Source organism: Nomascus leucogenys, chromosome 24 (genome assembly GCF_006542625.1).
Source record: "Nomascus leucogenys isolate Asia chromosome 24, Asia_NLE_v1, whole genome shotgun sequence".
Taxonomy (NCBI): Eukaryota; Metazoa; Chordata; class Mammalia; order Primates; family Hylobatidae; genus Nomascus; species Nomascus leucogenys.
Window position 1 is genome coordinate 12,573,124 of NC_044404.1, and position 22,191 is coordinate 12,595,314.

General features: G+C 51.8%; 2 protein-coding genes across 10 annotated transcripts in view; one reads left to right on the forward strand and one right to left on the reverse strand.

Annotated features, from left to right (window-relative positions):
* Positions 1-7: 7 nt before the first annotated feature.
* MTHFR (methylenetetrahydrofolate reductase) lies at positions 8-16,645 on the reverse strand. Of its 7 annotated transcripts, XM_030805955.1 has the most exons (13): positions 16,430-16,543; positions 13,957-14,144; positions 13,434-13,682; positions 11,722-11,960; positions 10,773-10,883; positions 6,767-6,960; positions 5,658-5,908; positions 5,289-5,423; positions 4,920-5,100; positions 4,461-4,643; positions 2,842-2,943; positions 1,772-1,891; positions 8-1,448 (listed from the first exon to the last, which is right to left on the reverse strand). In XM_030805955.1, the coding sequence occupies exons 2-13, from the start codon at positions 14,064-14,066 to the stop codon at positions 1,230-1,232; spliced, it is 2,094 nt and encodes a 697-aa protein (XP_030661815.1). In that variant the 5' UTR covers positions 14,067-14,144; positions 16,430-16,543; the 3' UTR covers positions 8-1,229. The 7 variants fall into 7 exon arrangements, with proteins under 7 accessions (XP_030661815.1, XP_030661819.1, XP_030661820.1 ...); XM_030805959.1 differs by lacking the exon at positions 13,957-14,144 and having other exon boundaries at positions 16,430-16,645; XM_030805960.1 differs by lacking the exon at positions 13,957-14,144 and having other exon boundaries at positions 13,434-13,679; positions 16,430-16,594.
* The window catches only part of CLCN6 (chloride voltage-gated channel 6), a 38,472-nt gene continuing 32,890 nt past the window's right edge, over positions 16,610-22,191 (forward strand). For 2 of the 3 annotated variants that reach the window (XR_004028514.1, XM_003274250.2), the window contains exons 1-2: positions 16,610-16,891; positions 17,674-17,733. Coding sequence is in view for 2 of the 3 variants with exons in the window: in XM_003274250.2 (XP_003274298.2) it covers positions 16,805-16,891; positions 17,674-17,733 (147 nt within the window). In the remaining variant the exon portion in view is untranslated. The remainder of the gene's footprint in view (positions 16,892-17,673; positions 17,734-22,191) is intronic. The other variant, XM_030805953.1, reaches the window with a different exon arrangement.

Below are 22,191 nucleotides of genomic sequence, written 5' to 3' on the forward strand. Positions count from 1 at the left end.
CTCAGCCTTCCCAGGGAAGGAACCATGCCCCACACATCCAGGGAGTGATGACAGAGGGGATAGCTTGAAGAGCTCTGAAGGACAATAAAACCCACTCCTCAGTCCTAGCTGCTTCTTTCAGTCTCTCCTAGTGGCTGCCCCTCTGCCCCAGCCAGTGAGGCTAGGAAGGGATTAAAGAGGACATCCCACAATTGCATCCATCCCCTTGGCCACCAGGCTGCTCTGGGCCCACCCCACCCCACCCAGCCTGCTGGGATCCAGGACACAAAACAGACCATCTGCACCTGCCAGTCACTGCCCCCAGGCCATGGGGCTTGCAGGTGACTCCTGGAGAGCCATGCCAGGCAGATAACCTCTGGGACAGGACGAGGGGACGAGGAGGGCAGCTGGCAGGACAAGGGCCTACCTGAAAAATACGCCAGGAAGCTGGGCTGCTGCACAGGCCCAGGCAGATCTGGGGCCCCTGTGCTGGCGAATCTCGGCCTCTGACAGGGAATGGGGCAGCATCAGGCCTCCACAGCCAGGCAAAAGGGGAAGGCCACGAGCTCCACCAAGCACAAGGGTTCAGACTGCCTTCAACCCTTAAGGGGCACTTTTTCTCTCAAGGCTCAGAACAGACAACTGTGCCAAAAAGCAGCATGGTAGGTGTCAGCCCAATGCCCATCCAGGGGGCTGGTGCCGTGGACGGCTAAGCGGGCAGGCAGGGCAGTGGTGTGCCCCTTCAGTCACAAGTAGGTGGGGCCCAGCTGCCCACCTCTAGGAAATGGAAGGGTACAGCACTTTGCCACGTCTCTTCTATGATGCCACCAGTGCCTGGTGCCCATGCGTGTTTTGCCTGTACTGCATGGGCTCCAAGTGTAAGTTCACTGGGAGTCCCAGGCTGGCTCTGGAGGCTGCCTTGGTTCGAGGGCTTAGTTGGCAACAACCACTCTCCTTGCCTTCTCAGGAGGTGCCACCCACTGTGGTCCTCTGCAGGACGGAAGTGCTCCCCACCAAAAGAGCACAGACTCCTGGCTAGAGCAGAGAGTACTAGGTTCCCATGTGGGGCCGACTCAGGTCCAGCCAGAGCCTGGAAGCCTCACTCCAGTCTAGCTGCCATCGTCAGGTGGGGGAGTGGAGGCCAGGGGTGGGGGAGACACGAAAGAGAGTGGGGTTCCCGAGAGAAGTAGCACTGTGGAGGAGGAAGGTGGGACAGGAGTGGCTCCAGCACAGGGCGTCAGGACGCAGGGTCATGGAGCCTCCGTCTCTCTCTCATTCTGGGTGGGCCTGTTGAGAAGCTCAAGTGTGTCTTCCACCACCTGCCAGAGGCAGTTGTCCAGTGGGAAGTCATTGTCCACCAGGTTGACCAGGAAGTAGTTGTCGTGGATGTACTGGATGATGGTGCGGGATGGGGACTCCTCCTCATACAGCTTTCCCCACCGCTCAATCCACAGGGCGAAGGCCTCGTCCTACACACACATACCACACACACACACCCACACACACGCACACACACAGAGGCAAGATTAACAGGGCTCTCCAAGGGCTCTGCTCAACAGGACACTTCCCGGAATAGAACAAGGCCCACTGCCAGTATCACTTCCCACCCCTGCCCAGAAATAAACACCCTGCGTCAGCAGTGACACGGTGAGTCAGAGCGGGGTGAGTCAGAGCCGGGTGTGCCCTGAAGGCTGGGTCCAGTGTGGCCATCAGCACATGCTTGGGACTTGGTCCCAATCCCTCCCCACGGTTTTCCAGGTGGGCGGGGCAAGCTTGCTCCCGGCTCCTTTACCTTCCAGAACATGAAGCTGATGGGATCCACTACGGTGGGCTGGATGATCTCTCGCCCAGGGAAAATGCCCCAAGTGACAGCATTCGGCTGCAGTTCAGGGGCATTGGTGATGTTTTCACCCTGAGGGGATGTGGGGTGGGGGTAAGACCTGGGCCAAGGACAACTGGAGTCCCACTGCCTGGACAGCCTTGACTCATTAGGGCTGTCTGGGCTCAATACCCTCTGCCTGCACCTCCACTCCCGGCCTCCACTCTCCCTGCGCCTCCACTCCCCTCTCCCTGTGCCTCCACTCCTGGCCTCCTCTGCCTGCATCTGTGAATGATATCTCTCCCCACACAAGCCTGAACCTAGAGGCGTCCTGGCCACTTCCCCTCTCCTCCCTGAGCACCCCCTGCTCACTCTCTGATCCATTCCCTCTTGTCTAGCCCACCTCCAGGACTGTGTTTGGCTTGGGTCACTCCCGGGGTCTCTTCACTGGCCTCCGCGGCTCTAGCCTTCCCCAGTCTCTATCATCTGTATGACTATCCACTGTGATTTGCCTAAAATAAAGCAGGAACCAAGCCACTCCACTGCTGGAGAAAGGCTTCCCTTGCATTTAGGGAAAACTCAAATTCCAGCAGGACAACCATGACCTCTGCGGGCCTGGCCCCTGCTTAACACTCCCCCCGCCTCCTGCTCGTGTTCCCGATTTCCCCAGATGGTGCAGCTCACTGCCTCTGCCTGTCCTCTGCCCTGTCCCAGGAATACCCTTCTCTCCTGTTGGCCAACTCCTCTTTGTCCTTAGTGATTCCCACAGATGACCCCTCTGAGAAGCCTTCCCTGGCCTCCCAGGTGAGATATCCCTCCTCTGGCCCCGACAGCATCCTCTCCTGAACTTGATTTTCCCACTTACACTGGCTGGTGGTCACACATTGATCTGCCTCCCTCACTAGGCTGGGAGCTCCTTAAGAGCAGGGCCCCAGTTCTGCCTGTATCTCTCTGTCTTGCACAATGCCTAGCCCAGGCTAGGTGCTGGGTGTTTGCTGAACGAAGGGCCTGGTACTCTGTGGGAACCCCGGGGCCTGGCCTACCTTCACATTGACAAGGTGGTAATTAACCCGGAGCTCGTACTTCTTCAGCACTTGCAGAAGCGCTTCCGCTGTCTCGCGGGAAGTGAAAAACTCTAAGTAGGCCTGTGGGAGAGACAGGTGCCTGTCACCAACCCCAGCCCTGCCAGACACCCTTTCGCAGACACCTAAGGTATCAGGACTACTAGCGGCCATGTGGGCGGAATAATGAACTGTGGCGTTGGCACATCCATAAGCAAAGGGTGAGGGGAGTGGGGACTTGAGTTTCTCAGTCTGGACAGGTCCGAGGGCTGTTGGCCACCCCTCTCCCAATCAGTCAGGGAAGACTCCACGAAGAAGCCATTTCTGAACAGCAGCAACTGGTTTGACAAGCTGAGCCATGGGAGAGAGGCCCCACACATTCCATCCTCTCCAGTCACTGCAAGGTGAGAATGACACTGACATCTCCTCTAGGACCAGTGCCTATCAGGGATTAAGCTGGGTTTACTCAAACTCATTTGCTAGAATGCTCATAATACTGGAGGCTGGGCACAGTGATCCCCACATGAGGAAAGTGGGTTCAGGGAAGTTGAGCACGTTGGCTACTCTGACAGTAAACAGCAGAGCTGGTCCTTAAACTCAGGTCTTTCTGCTCCAGGGCCTGTGGGCCTTAGATCAGAACATGTTAACTCCAGCAGCCCTGGGAGAAAGGTGTCAACTGAGGATGGTAACAGCAGCTGCCTTTCAGGGAGTGCTTCCTGCTCTTCCCACGCGCCAAGCACATTACATGCTTTGTTAGGTTGCATGCCCAGAACACAAGCTACATCCCATTTTACAGACGAGAAAACCAGGCCCAGAGAGTTCGAGTGACCTGCCTCCATAGGTCTGATTTCTATTTTTTTTTTTTTTTTCTTTTGAGATAGAGTCTTGCTCTGTCACCCAGGGTGGAGTGCAGTGGCATGATCTCAGCTCACTGCGACCTCCGTCTCCCAGATTCAAGCGATTCTCCTGCCTCAGCCTCCCAAGTAGCTCCAACTACAGGCACCCGCCACCACGCCCGGCTAATTTTTGTGTTTTTAGTAGAGATGGGGTTCCATCATGTCTGTAAGGCTGGTCTCGAACTCCTGACCTTGCGATCTGCCCACCTCGGCCTCCCAAAGTGCTGGGATTACAGGCATGAGCCACCAAGCCCGGCCAATCTTTTTTTTTTTTTTTTGAGACAGGGTCTCACTTTGTGGGCCAGGCTGGAGTGCAGAGGCACAAATATGGCTTACTGGAGCCTCAACCTCTCGGACTCAAGCGATCCTCTCACCCCAGCCCCCCAAGTACCTGGGACTACAGGTGTGCACCACCATGCCTGGGTCATTTTTGTATTTTTTGTAGAGAAGGGGTTTCACCATGTTGCCCAGGCTGGTCTCGAACTCCTGGGCTCAAGTGATCCACCGCCTTGGCCTCCCAAAGTGCTGGCTGGGCTCCGTGCCCAGCCAGGTCTGTCTGACTTAAAGCATAAGCTCCCATCTGCTCCAATCCATGCTCATTCAAAATTTAAGAGCCCAGGAGAGGCAGGTTGCTCTGCCCTAAGCTCTGGGGAACCCATGGGTGCCGGTCAAGAGAGGGGGGCACCCTGTGCCTCCCTACCACACCTTCTGGAAGACATAGCCCCCGCTGGGGCCCCAGCCCACGATGGGGTCGGAGGACGGCTTCCCGTTGATGTTGGGCTGTGAGTTGATGGTGAGGATGCCCTGGCGGTTCACCCGCAGCAGCTCCTCCTTCAGCAGGCTGGTCTCAGCCGCCAGGGGCTCATCGTTCCAGGGCAGGCAAGTCACCTGGGAGAGACAGTGAGCTGGCTGGGGCGACCATCAGGTTTGGCACCCTGAGTCCCTCTCACGGCCCCCAACAAAGACCCAGCCTGTCTTTGCCTCCCTAAGCCCTTCCAGGTGGAGGTCTCCCAACTTACCCTTCTCCCTTTGCCAAGGTGCCATGTCCACAGCATGGAGAGGAGGGCACAGGGTGGGGAAGTCACAGCCCCACCGCCTGGCCTGCAGCTGGGGTCAGGCCAGGGGCAGGGGAGGAACCAGGGACCCCACTCCAGCATCACTCACTTTGTGACCATTCCGATTTGGCTCTCCCGAGAGGTAAAGAACAAAGACTTCAAAGACACTTTCTTCACTGGTCAGCTCCTCCCCCCACATCTTCAGCAGCTCCTCCTTGGGGGACTTGCTCTTCAGGTAGAAGAGGTAGTAGTCCTTCAGCTCCCCAAAGGCAGGGGAAGAAGAATTGCCCCTGGCAGAGGGGTGCCCAGAGGTCAGGGCACACTCCTGACAGAAGGCAGTGCCACCACATGCCCAGGAGGCCATTCCTGTAAATCCTGCCCGACTCCTCCCAGGTCAACCACAAGCATGCAAACAACATCTGCCCTCCTCCTCCCAAGAACAAAGATGTATTTGCAATGAAGGTCTGCAGGCCCTCACCAGCGGCCATTAGGGAACTCATCCCACTCCTGGGTACGGTAGATGTAACTCTTTGGTCTGGAGGCCCAGAAGATGGGACGTACATCTTCCTCTCGGCGCTTGGGGTGGGCGCTGAGAGCCCAGGGCAGGGGACGCCTGGGAGAGGACAGGGACAGAGAATTGAGACAAGGGATTGGCTAGAGGGAGCCAGAAGCAGGGGAGCACCACTGAGGCTGGGTTCTTTCATCTGATGCCCTCTGAGACTGGAGCCTTCGGTGTGCCCAGCTAGCCATGGCACAGACATCTGTCTGTACCACCATGGGGAGCCAGCACTGCAGCCGGGACTGCTCTTGGACCCTCTTCTGGGGATCTCTGGGCCACTGCCCTCACCTGGGGTCCTCAGTCCACATCCCCAGGCGCTTCAGCACCTCTGTGGTAGCCATCTCGCGGTTGAGGGTGTAGAAGTGGAGGCCTGGCACCAAGCCACTGGCCAGAAGTTCCTGGCATAGGCTCACGGCCAGCTCGATGCCATAGTTGCGGATGGCTGCATCGTTGTCTTTGATTGGCTCAATCACGTCCTTGATCTCCTGTGGCACCTCCAGCTTGGACAGCTTCACAAGCTGCCGAAGGGAGTGGTAGCCCTGTCCAAGACACGAGGGGCTGTGGCGGCCGTCAGCCAGCCCATCTCCCACCCTAAATACTTCTCCCCCTTCCGTCCTCCACGCCAACTGCAGTGTCAGGCAGAGGGACCCAGGAAAGTCCGATCGTATTCCAGGAGCACACCTGGGCTTGGCCTGCTGTTTTCTCCCCTTTTTTTCTGTTTTTATAGACTGGGTCTTGCTGCTCTCAAATGCCAGGGCTCAAGCCATCCTCCTGCCTCAGCTTCTCAAGTAGCCAGGACTACAGGCACGTGCCACTATGCCCAGCCTTCCCACTTTTTACAGAGTAGAGCAGCTGCCCTAAGCATTCCAGCCTTGGGTTGAGCCAGCCTTTTAGCCCTAGATGCATCTATTGGTAACATGGTGTCATCTAACCCAGCTGTTCCCATGCTGTACTGATCATCCAAATCACCTGCCAAGCTCAAGAAGTAAAACACACATTCCGAGGACCTCCCTCAGATTTACTGAGTCAGAACTTCCAGGGGTGGGACCTGGAGATCCATTTTTTGAAAAAGCTTATCAAGTGGTTCTGATGACAGCCACCTTTGGGAAACACTGATTTAAGCAGGATTTGTAATGAGAATTAGAATCCCTTTTGGTGATGCTTGTCGGCCAAAGTACAACAAACCCCTCAACAGACACTGTTGCTGGGTTTTGGGGGGGAAATCAGAGGTAACCAAAATGGGGTGGCCAAGCAACGCTGTGCAAGTTCTGGACCTGACAGGAGATCTGGGAAGAACTCAGTGAACTCAGCACTCCACCCAGAGCCCCCAGCCTGTGCAAGGATGGTGCGGTGGGAGCGGAGTGGAGGGAGCTTACGGGCCCTCCTGGGCCCCTCACCTGGATGGGAAAGATCCCAGGGACAATGGGGCAAGTGATGCCCATGTCGGTGCATGCCTTCACAAAGCGGAAGAATGTGTCAGCCTCAAAGAAAAGCTGTGTGATGATAAAATCGGCTCCCGCAGACACCTTCTCCTTCAAGTGCTTCAGGTCAGCCTCAAAGCTCCCTGCTTCAGGGTGGCCTTTGGGGTAACCTGCCAATAGGGATGACAGTCGGGAAAGGCTGGCTCCACCTGTTCAAGGCGAGGGATGAACAGACCACAGGGACTGGGCAGAGAGAGCCCTCTGCTTCGGGGGCTCCCATCTTGCACCTTCCAACAGCACAGCACGACCTGAACTAAAACGGTGAGTGGCTGCACTCATGACTGATATGCTTCTGACCCCAGAGATGACTCTCAGGGGAGGTGGCTCAGAGCCGCCTCCCAAGAGTGGGGGTGGATTGCTCCAAACTCCCACACTGTCCTGCCTTGAGCAGCCAAGCAAATCAGGCCTGCACTTGGTGGCCACGGAAAAGAGAAAATGCTACAGTTAGCACTGGCTGGGCAGCATCTGGGGTACTAAGCTTGACTTTTCTCTAGGCACTGGATTAAACATTGTTTTTAATGTAACATTGAAATTACTCAGGGGTCCAAGATAGTGAAAAGCTAGAAACCAAGTTACACAAGGAAGAACTGAAGAAAGTGATGTTTTGTTCAAAGAAAATAATGGATGGCAGGGTGCAGTGGCTCACGTCTATAATCCCAGCACTTTGGGAGGCCAAGGCAGGAGGATGACCTGAGGTCAGGAGTTCGAGACCAGCCTGGCCAACATGGTGAAACCCCATCTCTACTAAAAATATAAAAATTAGCCAGGTGTGGTGGTGCGTGCCTGTAATAGCTACTCAGGAGGCTGAGGCAGGAAAATTGCTTGAACTCACGAGGCAGAGGCTGCAGTGAGCCAAGATCGTACCATTGCACTCCAGCCTAGGCAACGAGAGCGAAACTCCGTCTAAAAAAAAAAAAAAAAGAATGAAAAGAATACAGAAACTCCTTTTTCAAATGTCCAAAGGTCTGTCCTGGGGAAAAAGCATCCACCATAGGTGAGTTTTTTTGTTTTGTTTTGTTTCAGAGACAGGGTCTCGCTCTGTCACCCAGGCTAGAGTGCAGTGGTGCAATCATGGCTCACTGCAGCCTTGAACTCCCGGGCACAAGTGATCTCCCACTTCAGTTTCCTGAGTAGCTTAGACTACAGATGCAAGCCACCGCATCTGGCTAACTAAAAAACTTTTTTTTAATTAATTATGTATTTTTTAGAGATGGAGTCTTGCTATCTTGCCCAGGTTTGTCTGGAACTTCTGGGATCAAGCAATCCTCCCACCTTGGCCTCCCAAAGTGCTGAGATTACAGGCGTGAGCCACTGTACCCAGCCCCCTAGTGAAGTTCTTTATTAGTCATATTCTGTGTTGTTTCTAATGGCAGAACCAGCATCCGGTTCAGAGAGCTGCCTAGAGTACTATAAGCCACCCACAAAACAATGAGCTCCTGGAGTCTGAAAACACAAGGGCAGTGGATGCCGAAGACGGGATTCCGGAATCGCTTGGGAGGTGGGACCAGATGTCCCATAGGCTCCTTACTGGCTCTGTGAACTCTCTGACCCCTTTCCTCAATGACTAAACTTACTAGGAGCCTTGCTCGGTCAGGCAAGCAGGACAACCATAGGCCTTCATGAAACTACACGGAGTGCTGGTTTCATCAGCCCAAGCCCAGGGCAGGACCTAGAGCCAGGCGGAAAGCCAAGCTGCTTTACTCTGATAAGGCAGTTCCGTTCTTAAGAAACCCAGAGTCATCAAAAATGAATATAAAAACTATTGTTTCAAGGGGTAAGGGAGTGGGGGATAAAGCAATGGGGCTTCATACTTTCAATAACAAAACTATTTTCCCAGTAGGAGTTTCAGAAACAACAAGGCTTTTTAATAGCTGAAAACTACAGCTACAATACCTAAATATCACCGAACAAATCTAGCATTTGATTACATACAGATTTTACTATTTACTCTATTTTTCTTTCATGAACAGCTGAGTGCTTTCTTTTTTAAAATGTTTTTATTTTTTGTAGAGACAGGGTCTCACTATGTTGCCCAGGCTGGTCTTGATCTCCTGCCTCAGTCTCCCAAAGCTCTGGGATTACAGGCATGAGCTACCATATCCAACATATTGGTGTTTTCTAATCCACTGATCTTCAATACCCATTTGATAAGCAAAGTCAGAAACTATTCAGCAACTGTGAGCTCACAGCTTCACTAGTTTCCAATCATTATCACCTAACGCCCATCACTGGTGCACACTCCCCCATTAACTGACTATATTATGGCTGATACAAGCGATGACAGTTTAACAATTGGAAATGTCTGTTCTCTGACTCCTAATCAGTGCTTCCCAGATTTAGCACCTAAACACCCCTGTTGACAGAATGGACATGTCCATCGGGAGTTAGGGACAAGGCCAAAGTCACCCACAACATGTAATTTTCTTGAAGCCACGTGGTTTTTTTGTTTGTTTGTTTGTTTTGAGATGGAGTCTCGCTCTCTTGCCCAGGCTACAGTGCATTGGCGTGATCTCGGCTCACTGCACGCTCTGCTTCCCGGGTTCAAGCGATTCTCCTGCCTCAGCCTACCAAGTAGCTGGGACTACAGGCACGTGCCACCACACCTGGCTAATTTTTGTATTTTTAGTAGAGGGCTTTCACTATGTTGGACAGGATGGTTTCAAACTCCTGACCTCATGATCTGCCTGCCTTGGCCTCCCAAAGTGCTGAGATGCTGGGATTATAGGCTTGAGCCACCGCACCTGGCGTTTTTTTTTTTTTTTTTAGTTCATATCACTTTATATGCTACTCCATAACGTAGCCATGTTTAATATAAAAATGGTAGGATTTCTCCCAAAATATTGGCAAAAACCTGTCATCCCAGAAAATGTGCCAATCCCAGGACTTCCTCTCCCTGGTGCACACCATCTCGCCATACCTGAGCCCTGTCTGAGACGCTGAGGGCTCAATGCCAGCCTTCAGCTTCAAGGGTGGCAGAGAAGTCCAACCCACCCATTTCTGTTGGGTGAACCTGGTCTTGTGGCTGTGGCCAATGGTGATTCTCCCTGCTAGGAATTTGGAACAGAGGCCTGTCCATTAGCCTGGGGAACTGGCTGGAACTGACACTCTGCACACTCAGGAGCAGGCCAGGTGTGTGGAAAAGCATGGGCATCAGGTCTCCCAGATGAAGCACAGATGTGCAGTGGGAAGTGGAGACAGGGAACCCTGTGGCCCCAGAGGGAATGAGGGAGGGCCTTGCTTTTTGATCTCTTCCAGCGCCTCGTGAGGTCTGAGGCCATCTCCTGACCTTGGGTTCCCTGCCCTCTGGAATCCTGTTAGTATATATCCCTCTTTTGTGGGGTGTTGGTTTTTTTTTTTGAGATGGAGTCTTGCTCTGTCACTGAGGCTGGAAAGCAGTGGCACGATCTCGGCTCACTGCAACCTCTGCCTCCTGGGTCCAAGGGATTCTCCTGGCTCAGCCTCCTGAGTAGCTGGGACTACAGCCGCGCACCACCACGCCTGGCTAATTTTTGTATTTTTAGTAGAGACGGGGTTTCACCATGTTGGCCAGGCTGGTCTCGAACTCCTGACCTCAGGAGACCTGCCTGCCTCAGCCTCCCAAAGTGTTGGGGTTACAGGCGTGAGCCACCACGCCCAGACCCCTCTTTTGTTTTAAAGAAAAGAATAGGGCCAAGAAGCAGGCTAAGGGCACAGCCAGGCAGAGGAACAAAAAGCTAGGGATCGATGGTGGCAGGCCCAGGAGGGGAGTGGGTGATACAAAAGGAGCGAGGACATGGTGCAGTTCACCTCTGCATGTCCCTCATCCAGCATGGACCCATGGGTGCATCTGATCGCTGTGTCCTGAACCGAACACCAACAGGCTCTCTGGGCATCTCAGCCTCCCTAGCTCCATCCCCACCACCAGGATGATCCAGCCACTCACCTGCCACACAGATGTCAAAGTAGTCACCAAACTCACTTCGGATGTGCTTCACCAGGTCCACTGCATAGTTGAAGCCTCCCTCCTCCTCTTCCCACTGGTCACCTATGGGGTCTGCAGGGTTGGTGGAGGTCATGGTCACTGGGTCTCACCCAACCTCCAGAGAGCCCTTCTGTTCCCTCTACCTAGCCCTGACACCCAGGACTGCCAGTCCTTGGAAGGCAGAAACTTCATATTATTTAGGTTTGGGTCTTCTCTTTCTAGCACTTGGTAAGACAGCAGGAGGGAAAAAAGCAGCCCACCAGTTCAATATTCACTGCGTGCTGACCCTGTGCTGGCAGTGGAGAATAGGAGACCACCGCTGCTCCTCGCTGTGCCTGGAGGATTGGAGAGCCTTTCCCTACTTCTACCTGGGCACGCTTGCCACCCTCTCCCATCCCACAGCCTTGGGGCTCCTGCCTCCTGGGAGAATTTTCTACTCATCTCAAGTGAAGGGGACTTGTGGTGGGGAGCATGAGGCCATAGGATCCCACCCATCAGGCTCCCTCTTCCCACTCTTGGGTGGCCTGACAACAGCAGGCACCAGAGGCCTAACCGGCTATTCTCACTCCCGGATACTCTGTTACTCTGTGATTGGGCCAAGTGCTGGGTGCAGCCAGCAATCGATGCAGTGGTGTAGGCAGGGCAGAGGGTTATCAGGCCGCGACTGCATTCCCGACGGAACTCCTACGTCGAGGTCAAGAGGTGGAAGAGGTGGCTGCCTGTGTGTGGTGCCCAGGATGACTCACTACCCACAGTGCCTACTGACACTACTGGCAGGGATGGGATCCTGTGCATCCTCAGCGTGGGGCCCAGGGAGAAGTAAAGGACCATTTCAGGAACCAAGTTCAGGCTACCAAGTGGCCTCCAGGAAAGCCAGAACCCAGAGTGTAGGGGAGTGCTGGCTCCACACCTCCCCGCAACGCCATGATGTTCTTCAGGCCCAGCTGCTTAGCTTTGTGCAGATGGCCCGTGATCTCCTCCAGGCGCTGACGGCAGCAGGTCATGTGCAGGATGGTCTCCAGGCCACAGTAGTTCACGGCGGTGCTGGCGATCATCATGGAGGAGGTCTCCTTGTCTGAGCCAGGGTCACCTGCTGGGTGCCAGGTCACATCTATGTAGAGGGGGCCGCCTGCCGCCATCCGGTCAAACCTGTAGGGGGTTTGTTTCTGAAGAGAGGTTCCAGGGGGAAATACCATCTCCCTCACTGCCTTCCCATGGGGCCCGGGAGTTAGAGAAGCATCAATGAAGGTTGGAGACAGACCAATCAGCGTTCATATCCTGGCTTTGCTACTTACAGCTGTGTGATCTTGGGTACATTACTTAATCTCTGTGAGTTCTGTTTCCTTATTTATAAGTCACGGCAGATAGTAGTACCCACTTCATAATAACACTAGGAGGCTGGGCGTGGTGGCTCATGCCTGTAATCTCAGCACTTCAGGAGGCTGAAGTGAGTGGATCACTTGAGGTCAGGAGTTCCAGACGGCCTAGCCAACATGGTGAAACCCCATCTCTACTAAAAATACAAAAATTAGCTGGGCGTGGTGGCGGGCGCCTGTAATCCCAGCTATTTGAGAGGCTGAGGCAGGAGAATCGCTTGAGCCGGGAGGCAGAGGTTGCAATGAGCTAAGATCACACCACTGCACTCCAGCCTGGGCCACAGAGTGAGATTCTGTCTCAAAAAAAAAAGCAACAACAACAACATCAAAAAACCATAACACTAGGAGAATATGACGGCAGCTGGTAGCTGGTTCCGCAGCACTTAGAACGGTGCCTGGTGTACAAACCGAGTACTCAGTATATGTGAGGTGCCATTATGATCACTATTACAGAGGTAAGACACAACAACAGCGCTATCATTTTGTGTGAGAGCAGCACTTCAGACTTTTCACAGCGCTTGCCCGTTTATAATCTCGGGTGAGTTAAGACATCATGGTTGAGTTAGGGGAATCCTAACTGTGGCAAGCACAGCCTCACTGTAGGAACAGTTAGAAAGAGGATCAGCAGACTCACTTTCTTTCATGCCACCCCTCAAGCCCTGTGCAGCACCTTACAGTTGTGCAGACCAAGACCAAGTTCCCAAACGAGACTCAAAAGCCTGAGTGTGCACGAGTACTTGTGTTACAAGTTATCAATAGTGTATTTAAACATCCTTGTGCGTTTAAACTTCAAAAACTTGGGACTGACACGTGAGAAGTGCAAACAGTAAAGGGCATAAACTTAAAAAAAAACTGCAATTCATGAAGTGCGAATGCAATTCAGTTAGCATTTCTAGATTTCAAGAAGCATAATCCAAATTTCTAACTTGCTGAAAACATTCTCACTGCTTTGTGACTTCCTAAACTGCACTCGTGATCCAGCCCCCAAGTTCCACCAAAGAATATAGTGTGAGAATCAACATTTTTAACCCATTGAAGAGTGTGTCTAAAATACCTTGACACTGTGGAGGGACTTTTACAGGCAACGGAGAAGTTGCAGATCAGATGACCCACTCTGCCTTCTCCTTCCTGCCCCCTCCAGCTGCTTTTTTCTGCCGGGTTAAAGGGCAGTCCAGCCTCGGGGCTGACAGTTCGCTCCCCTGGCACCACCACTCCCCGCCCCCACCTTAACCTTGCATCAGTTTACCTTGAGATGAGATTGACAGCTCCCTCAGCAGTTCGAGGAGGGAAGAATTCCAAGGAGAACCATTTGTCACCAGATTCCAGTCGCCGCCTCATCTTCTCCCGGAGTCTCTCATGCCGCTCGGGGTCCAGGCCCGGGGTGGAACATCTCGAACTGTCTTTGGAGCTCTCACTGCCACTGCTGGCACTGCCCTCCAGGCAGGGGTTGAGGCTGCTGTTTCCTCTGGCTTCGTTCACCATGGCTGGGTTCCTGCTGCACGGGGTGGGGCAGGGAGCATCAGGGGGCAGGCAGCCACACCTCCGGCACATCAAGACACCTGAGTGGCAGGTTCAAGCCGGAGGCACTGTATTTCTACACAGGAAGAAGGCCAAAAAAGGTGACATGCCCCCTCCCAGTGGCTCCATGCTCCTCAGCTACGGCTGTCGGGGCCGCCTCACTCAAAGCCTTGCCCTCCGCTGCTGCCAGGCTCCTTGCATGCAAGGCAGCCCCCACCCGGCACTGCAACATGCTCCTCGGTGACAGCTACCTGATGGAATGTGGCACAGAGGACCTCACGCTGACGACCTGCGAGGCCCATATTCCTAGCGAGGGGCAGTAGTGCCCAGTTGGGAGGACCCTGGCTTTTCGATGGTCCATCTCTGTCAGCTCAGGCCCAGAGTGCGTGGGGAGGGAACAGAGGCACCTTCCCCAGCGGGTGTGTTCAACTGGGCGGAGCTGCGACAAAGGAAGAGGCTTGAGCTCCAGCCAGCACAAGGGGGCGGGGGCAAGGCTTCCAGGCGAGGAGGGAGGGCTGAGGCTCTAGTAAGGAGAGGCGGATGGAAGGAGGGGGACTCAGGGGCAGAGACTGCAGGGGTTGGTGGAGATGAGGCCAACAGGCATTCAGGCATACCAGATCACCCTCCAGAGAAGGAACAGCTCACTCTGGCTGGCTCTGCCTGGAACATCTGTTACTTGAAACAATTTGTGTACAGGATGGAAGGGGTGAGGGCTTGACTATGCAGCCGGATTTCTCCTGAGTTCATGCTACTCCAAAAGACCGTGTCGTGGGTTAGAACTGGACGCTGGCCATGTTCCAAAAATAGCCAGACCCAAGTTCAGTAAGGGCATGAATTTCTCAGAACAAAAGCTGCCCCATCTGTGCTTGCCTTGCAGGCTGGTCTTCTTACACACCACAGAATTCAATTGAAATCACCACAGTGACCCTGCTACTGGGAAGGCTGAGGCAGAAGGATGGCCTGGGCCCAGGAGTTCAAGGCCAGCCTGGGCAACATAGCGGCCTCCATCTCTTAAAAAAACAAAAAACACACCTGTAATCCCAGCACTTTGGGAGGCCGAGGTGGGTGGATCACCTGAGGCCAGGAGTTTGAGACCAGCCTGGCCAACATGGTGAAATCCCGACTCTACTAAAAATATAAAAATTAGCCAGGCTTGGTGGCAGGTGCCTGTAATCCTAGCTACTCGGGAGGCTGAGGCAGGAGAATCACTTGAACCCGGAAGGCAGAGGTTGCAGTGAACCAAGATTGCGCCATAGCACTCCAGCCTGGGCGACAAGAGCAAAACTCCGTCTCAAAAATAAAAGAAAACAGAAACAAGTAATCAGAGCCACCAGGGCACAGCCAGGCCAACAGAGGGCATAGTGCCATCTGGCAGTCTGGTTAAGAAAATAAGACAAACACTTAAAAACAAACAAAATACTTGCACAGCAATGGGCAAACACACAGTAGTGAATCGGTGTGTGGTGACATGGCACAACAGAGGAAAGACCAGGTGACGTTCATTTCTTTCAGACTGTCCACCACTAACCCCATGTACCTAACCATTTGGGGTCTTAGACTCTTTTAACAATCTGATTAAATGCACTGCTCCCTTCCCCTGAAATACACACAGGTGCACAGACTACAAGTGGATACATCCAAAGACAAGGAGTTGATTCCAGACTAAGAACCCTGGGCCAAAGCTTTCTCCCCCTAGGGCTGCTCTCTTTCATTCTGACCTCAAACTCCAGCTTCTCAGTGGGGATGGCTGTGGGGAGTGAGGAACGGGGGCAGGGAGGGAGGGGTAACAGCAAGAGCAGCCAGTTGGCTTTCCTCCAGCGTTTAAGGGCACACCTCGTTAATTGCTTGCTGGAACAGAACCTAGAGTAGGAGGAAGCTGAACCACCTGCAAACCCTCTGATTTTCAAAGACTTATTGCATTCCTAGTATATGCCAGGCACGTGCCATATTTGTAAGCCAACTCCCACGATTTATTCGTTATCAGCTGGACTCCCATAGCACCCTGGGTTGTAACTGTGGGTGAAAAGGCCTGTCTTCTTTCTCTTTCCCCAGTTCCCTGAGACCAGGACCGGTGTCCTGCCTGGGGTATCCCCAGAGTTTGGCACACGGTGATAGCCAACATTCACTGAGCGCCAAAGGGCCAGGCGCTGCCACTCTCTCAAAATAAGCCTCTGCCATTTACTGAGCACCTAGTCTGCGCCAAGCACTGGGATACTAAGCCCACGACTCCCAGAAAGGTCCCGGCGGACCCCCGTGCGCAGCGGGACGCAGTGGGCGCCAGGGACCGCAGTGCCCCGGGGCCCAGCGCTCTTCTCCAGGTGCTCGCCGGGGAGGCAGGTTTAAAAGGCAGGAGCCGGAAGCCGTCTCGGCGCCCAGGTGGCCGAGAATCCAGTCACCAGGTCACTGAGTCACCGATGGGGGCGAGGACACGGGCCTGGGCCGGTCAGAGGGGCGGGATCGTCACCTCTGGCTCAGGGGCCCCTCCGTCCAGGCAGGGAGCCAAAGTGAGTCTTCGCTTCAGGGTTGGCGGTCGCTGGAGGTGGTAGCCATTGGGAGTTAAACTAATCCCGCGAAGGGTGCGCAGAGAGGGCGGCAGCCCCCCGCAAGAAGAGAGGCAGGCCGGCCTCCAGCGCTCCCCGCCCACAAGCACGTCCTTGCCCCCGGGAGGTTGTTTGCCGGCTCCGGGATCTCCCTCCCGGCGACCCCGGCCTCGCCGTCACTCACCCTCCCGTCCCGGGTGACTCAGAACGCTCAGCCGCCGGCCGCACCAGTGTGGCCGCTGTAGGGGCGGGGAACGCAGTGAAGGGGCGCGGCGCAGGTGTCAGGTTGCTGGAGAGGCGGGCCCACAGGGCGGAAACCACCCGTGGGGGTGACCGGAAGCCCCGCCCCCAACATGGCCGTGCCCACAGGTCTCGTTGGAGGCCGCGCCTTTACCGTCATGTGACGCGAGCCCTCGCCCCACCCGTCTGCAGCCACTCCCTGTCCCAGTCCCAGAGCGCGAGAGGGCCACGTGACCGTCCCGGGGCCAGTCACGTGAGGCGCAGATCCTGGGTGGGAGGGGGTTGGTAGAGGGGTCCAGAGTGGCAGTAAAGGAGGAAGATGGCGGGGTGCAGGGGGCCTCTGTGCTGCTGCTGCAGGTGGTGCTGCTGCTGCGGTGAGCGTGAGACCCGCACCCCCGAGGAGCTGGTAAGAAGCGGGCGAAGCCGGGCTGGGGAGGGGGCGGTTGCTAAGGGACTGCGAGAGGCGTTGCCGGGGGTGGGGCCGGGCCAATCTGGGCCTGCAGGTGGCAGCGGATGGGGCCTGGGGACCACAGCCCGGGCTCTCGAAGCGTCTACCCTGCTTCACGTGCCTAAGTCTGGGGTCTTTTCTCGTAACCCCTCCTGGAATCTGAGGGAGAATCCAGGCCAGCTCCAGTAAATCCCACCCATGTTTCATTTTATTTCCATCTGAAAAGAGTTTGGAATGAAACAAGCGTTTTCAGAATGAGCTTCCTCACAGGACTTTGTGCTTATCATGCTGCTGTTTTAGCTTCTCCAGTCCTTTCTCACTCTATCCCTCACCCTTTCTGGGTCACTGACAGTCCAGCTTCCCCTGCAAAGCATCCTGGGAAAACTTGAGTTGTGTTCCCAGAGTTCACAAGTCCTTTCTGATTTCAGATACGTCACACTGTCAAATGGAATCTGAATTTTTACCCCCCTCTTCAGCTGGTGTTGGACATCTTTGAGGTGTCCTGAAAAGGAGGGTGGTTATTTGGAGACTGTATCAGTGGAAATGAAGAGCTCAGCTGATGGCTGTAGATCCTCACCCCCATGGTCCCTCACCCCTGAAAGGTTTTTTTTGAGGGCTGGTTCCTATTTGATAATGGCTCCAGATAATTTAGAAGCTAGCCACTGATTTCAGTAAATACTTCTGCCTCCTTCCACTCTTAAGCACTAAAAAAGGCTCCCTCTGCGGATCTGTTTTTCTAGACCATCCTTGGAGAAACACAGGAGGAGGAGGATGAGATTCTTCCAAGGAAAGACTATGAGGTGAGCTCCTTTGATACTGCTTGGGCAACTAAAGTAGTGGGTGGCCTGGTCACTTCAGGCCGAAGCATTATGATTCCAACCAGAGATGCTCTTTGACCTTCTGTCCCAGAGAGTGAGTGGGTAAGAGAACTTCCTTCTAGGAAAGAGACTGTTTAGCAAGCCCTTTTCTCACCTTAACCCCAAAACAAGGTCTGGTGTTTTTACACGTTTATAAATCTGTGGCACCTTAACCTGGATAGAGTATGTATTTGCCATTAAACTGTTTGCTTTTACAGCTTACAGAGAGACTTAGAGTGAAAGGCACTGGCAGTATGTGCTCCTAACAGGTGTGTGCTCATAAACTGTTAAGGAGGCCTTGCTTCTCTTCTAGGAGAGCTTGCTTTTCAGATATTTTCTTGCTCAAGCAGCTTATCTCTGACATGTTCTTGATTAAAGTTCCAACTTTCATGTATGGGATTCTTAGAGTGTGTGTTTTTAGTATAGCCAACACTGCTGGAGTGAAACAACATGCGTGACTTTTTATCATTAAATTCTTAAACTGTATACTTAAAGAAGGTAGAGAAAAGCCTTAACTCCATTCATTAAAAGATGACTGTTAACACCTTACTAAGTATCTTTCTACATCCTTATCCATGCTTTTATATACATGATACATGCTTTTTTTAAGTAACAAAAATGAGATTCCACTAAATCATCTATTTTAACCTGTCCCACTCACCCCCTTTATTATACTTTTTGTATCACTAGGTAATTTTCCACAACCCTTTTTTTTTTTTTGACAGTCTCACTCTTCCAGGCTGTAGTGCAGTGGCGCAATCTCCGCTCACTATAACCTCCACCTCCTGGGTTCAGGCAATTCTCCTGCCTCAGCCTCCTGAGTAGCTGGGATTACAGGCGCATGCCATCACGCCCAGCTAATTTTTGTCTTTTTAGTAGAGTCGGGGTTTCACCATGTTGGTCAGGCTGGTCTCAAACTCCTCACCTCGTGATCCACCCACCTCGACCTCCCAAAGTGCTGGGATTACAGTCGTGAGCCACCGTGCCTGGCCCACAATTTCTTTTTAAACAGGAATAGTATTTTATTGTGCCACAATTTGGAATGAAACAAGTGTTTTCAGAATGAGCTTCCTCACAGGACTTTATGCTTATCATGCTGCTGTTTTAGCTTCTCCAGTCCTTTCTCACTCTATCCCTCACCCTTTCTGGGTCACTGACAGTCCAGCTTCCCCCTGCAAAGCATCCTGGGAAAACTTGAGTTGTGTTCCCAGAGTTGACAAGTCCTTTCTGACTTTTTTGGGTTTCTTCTGACTTTTTTGTATCATGAACTACATAGTGGTGAACATCCATCTATCCATCCTTTCCTGTCCATCTTTAATTGCTTCCACTTTTTGGAATTAATCATGTATATATCTAGTGTGTTTTTATATGGGGCCGGGCATGGTGGCTCACACCTGTAATCCCAGCACTTTGGGAGACCAAGGTGGTGGATCACCTGAGGTCAGGAACAGCCTGGCAAACATAGCAAAACCCCACCTCTGTTAAAAATACAAAAATTAGCTGGGCGCGGTGGCATGAGCCGGTAATCCCAGCTACTAGGGAGGCTGAGGCAGGAGAATCCCTTGAACCCGGGAGGCGGAGGTTGCAGTGAGCCGAGATTGCGCCACTGAACTCTAGCCTGGGCAACAGAGCAAAACTCTGTCTCAAAAAAAAAAAAAAGGTCATATGGACTTAAAAAAATTAATATGCTAGACAATAACATACCCAGGCTAACTTTCTTTTTAATATTTCTTCTTACTTTTGCTGTAGAATTTAGTGTCAACGTTAGGATTTGTGGTGTAACACTTTTTTTTTAACTTCATTATGAAGGATTTCAACTATATGCAAAAACAGAATAATCTGTTGAAACCCCTTGTCCTCATCACACAGCTTCCACAGTGATTTAGCTCAAGCCCAGTCTTCTTTTGTCTGTGCTTTCATTATTCACTTCTCCTTTCTCATATTATTATTATTTTTTTATTGTGTGTGTGTGCGTGTGTGTATTTTAAAGTAAAGACAGTCTCCTTATGTTGCCTAGGCTGGTCTCGAACTCCTTGACACCAGCAATCCTCCCATGGCAGCCTCCCAAAGTTCTGGGATTATAGTCATGACCTACCATACCTGGTCGCCCTTCCCATGTTATTTTGAAAGAAATTCTGTACATATTATTTCACCCACAATTCAATATGCATCTCTAATAGATAAGGACTTTTAAAAAGCATAACCCGATACTATTACCACATCTAAAAAATTAGCAATTTCTTGATATCAAATATCTACTGTCCAGATTTTCCAGTTTTCTTGTAAATGTCATATGTATTTTAACTTTGTTTGAATTAGGTTCCAAAAAAGATCCTTTTTTATTTGTTTGATAAATCTGTTAAATCTCTTTTAATCTGTAGGTTCTTCCTTCATCTTTTTTTTTCTTTTTGTAAGTTATTTGACAACATAATTAGGACCCTGGGATTTTCTACTGTCTGGATTTTGCCATTTGGAGCTGTTTGCATAGTTTAATATGCTACTCTGATGGGACTGCTTTGAATGAACCAAAAAGCGCTGTATCCACTGCTGTGTTTTCTTCTATTTCTTTTTTTTCTTTTTTTTTAAATTTGAGATGGAGTCTCACTCTTGGTGCCCAGGTTGGAGTGCAATGGCTCGATCTCAGCTCACTGCAACCTCCGCCCCGCCCTAGGTTCAAGCGGTTCTTCTGCCCCAGCCTCCCGAGTAGCTGGGATTACAGGCACCCACCACCACGCCCCGCTAATTTTTGTATTTTTAGTAGAGATAGGGTTTCACCATGTTGGCCAGGCTGGTCTCAAACTCCTGACCTTAGGTGATCCCGCTTCGGCCTCCCAAAGTGCTGGGATTACAGGCATGAGCCACTATACCTGGCCATTTTCTTCTGTTTTGTAAGTATTTGTTTCCTTGTACATAGTTGAGAAGTTTGCAGGAATTAGTATAAGATATTCCATATTGTTCTGTCACCTTGCACTCCCTCACTGAGCCCTGTTACATCATCCTGACTGTATCACCAGGACTAAGACTGTCTCACAGCCTTCATCCTACTTCTAGGAGCTCACCAAGGCTTCCCCATTGACACCCAGGCTCCCTCACCCCTTCTACTAAGTTGCACTTACATTTGTAATGCACTTGCCTTCAGCCGGTATGCATATTCATGTAAATTTTTGTTGTTGTTGTCGTATGAGACAGAGTCTCACTGTCGCCCAGGCTGGAATGCAGTGGTACAGTCTCGGCTCACTGCAGCCTCCACCCTGCCTCTGAGTTCAAGCTATTCTCCTACCTCAGCCTCCCAAGTAGCTGGGACTACATGCATACACCACCATGCCTGGCTAATTTTTGTATTTTTAGTAGAGACGGGGTTTCACCATGTTGGTCAGGCTGGTCTTGAACTCCTGACCTCAGGTGATCCACCCACCTCAGCCTCCCAAAATGCTGGAATTACAAGTGTGAGCCACCGCGCCTGGCCATATTCATGTACATTTCATGTGTTAATGTTCTTTTCATATTAGTCATTCATATTTCTCAACCACCTTCAAGAATGAGCTTCTTGAGAGCATTTGCTTTGTGTAAGAGCAAATTCATTCAAGCACTTAAACAGAAAGGTCTGGATTTTATTTATTCAATAAATAAATCCACTTGACACAAAAAGTATAATAAAGAGGGGAGTGAGTGGGACAGGTTAAAATAGTTGATTTAGTGGAATCTCATTTTTGTTATTTAAAACACGTGTTAAAAGCGTGTATAAAAGCATGGGTAAGGATGTCGAAGGATATTTGGTAAGGTGTTCATAGTTATTTTAATGAATGGGGTTATAGGCTTTTCTCTACCTTCTTTGATAGTCAATCAACTAGAAAACCCTTCTGTTGAGTATCTTTCTAAAAAGTGCCCCTTCTTCCTGTCTCAAGAAGAGTTCATTGCACATATTTGACTCTTTATTTGATAAATTTAGGGTCTTACAAAATGTTAGAATCCCATTTTGACATCCATTCTCATTATAGGTAGTTTGAAAAATAGTAACTTTCTGTGAGACGTGCCATTACAAACAGGAACGTTTTCATGCAGGTCACACAGTCTGTTTATATTGTACCTTTGAATTAGAGGCACACTCAGAACGTAAGACTTAGAATTTCTAAGGCCTCCCCCACTGGCCATAGCAGCACCCCTAGCTCACAGCCAGTTGAAGGTGGCTTTGGTGTGAACACTAAGATGCCCCTTCCTGGTTGTATTGGGGCTGATTCAACCCCCACCTCCCTCCCGGCCAGGTGCCATTTTGCGCATAACCTCCTGTAACAGCCCTGCAAGACACATATAAAATTTTATTTTTTAAAAAAGTTGTTAGTCCCCTAAACCAAAGAGCAACATATACTGCAGAAATAAAAAGTTAGTCATAGCAAAGGAGAA

Excerpts from the sequence above, each read along its gene's own strand:
- MTHFR (XM_030805955.1), bottom strand. The coding sequence starts at position 14,066 with ATGGACCATCGAAAAGCCAGGGTCCTCCCAACTGGGCACTACTGCCCC. Across the intron at positions 5,424-5,657 it reads ATGTGGACTGAGGACCCCAG|GCGTCCCCTGCCCTGGGCTC; the intron begins GTGAGGGCAGTG and ends GTCCTCTCCCAG. Across the intron at positions 1,892-2,841 it reads ACCACCTTGTCAATGTGAAG|GGTGAAAACATCACCAATGC; the intron begins GTAGGCCAGGCC and ends ACATCCCCTCAG.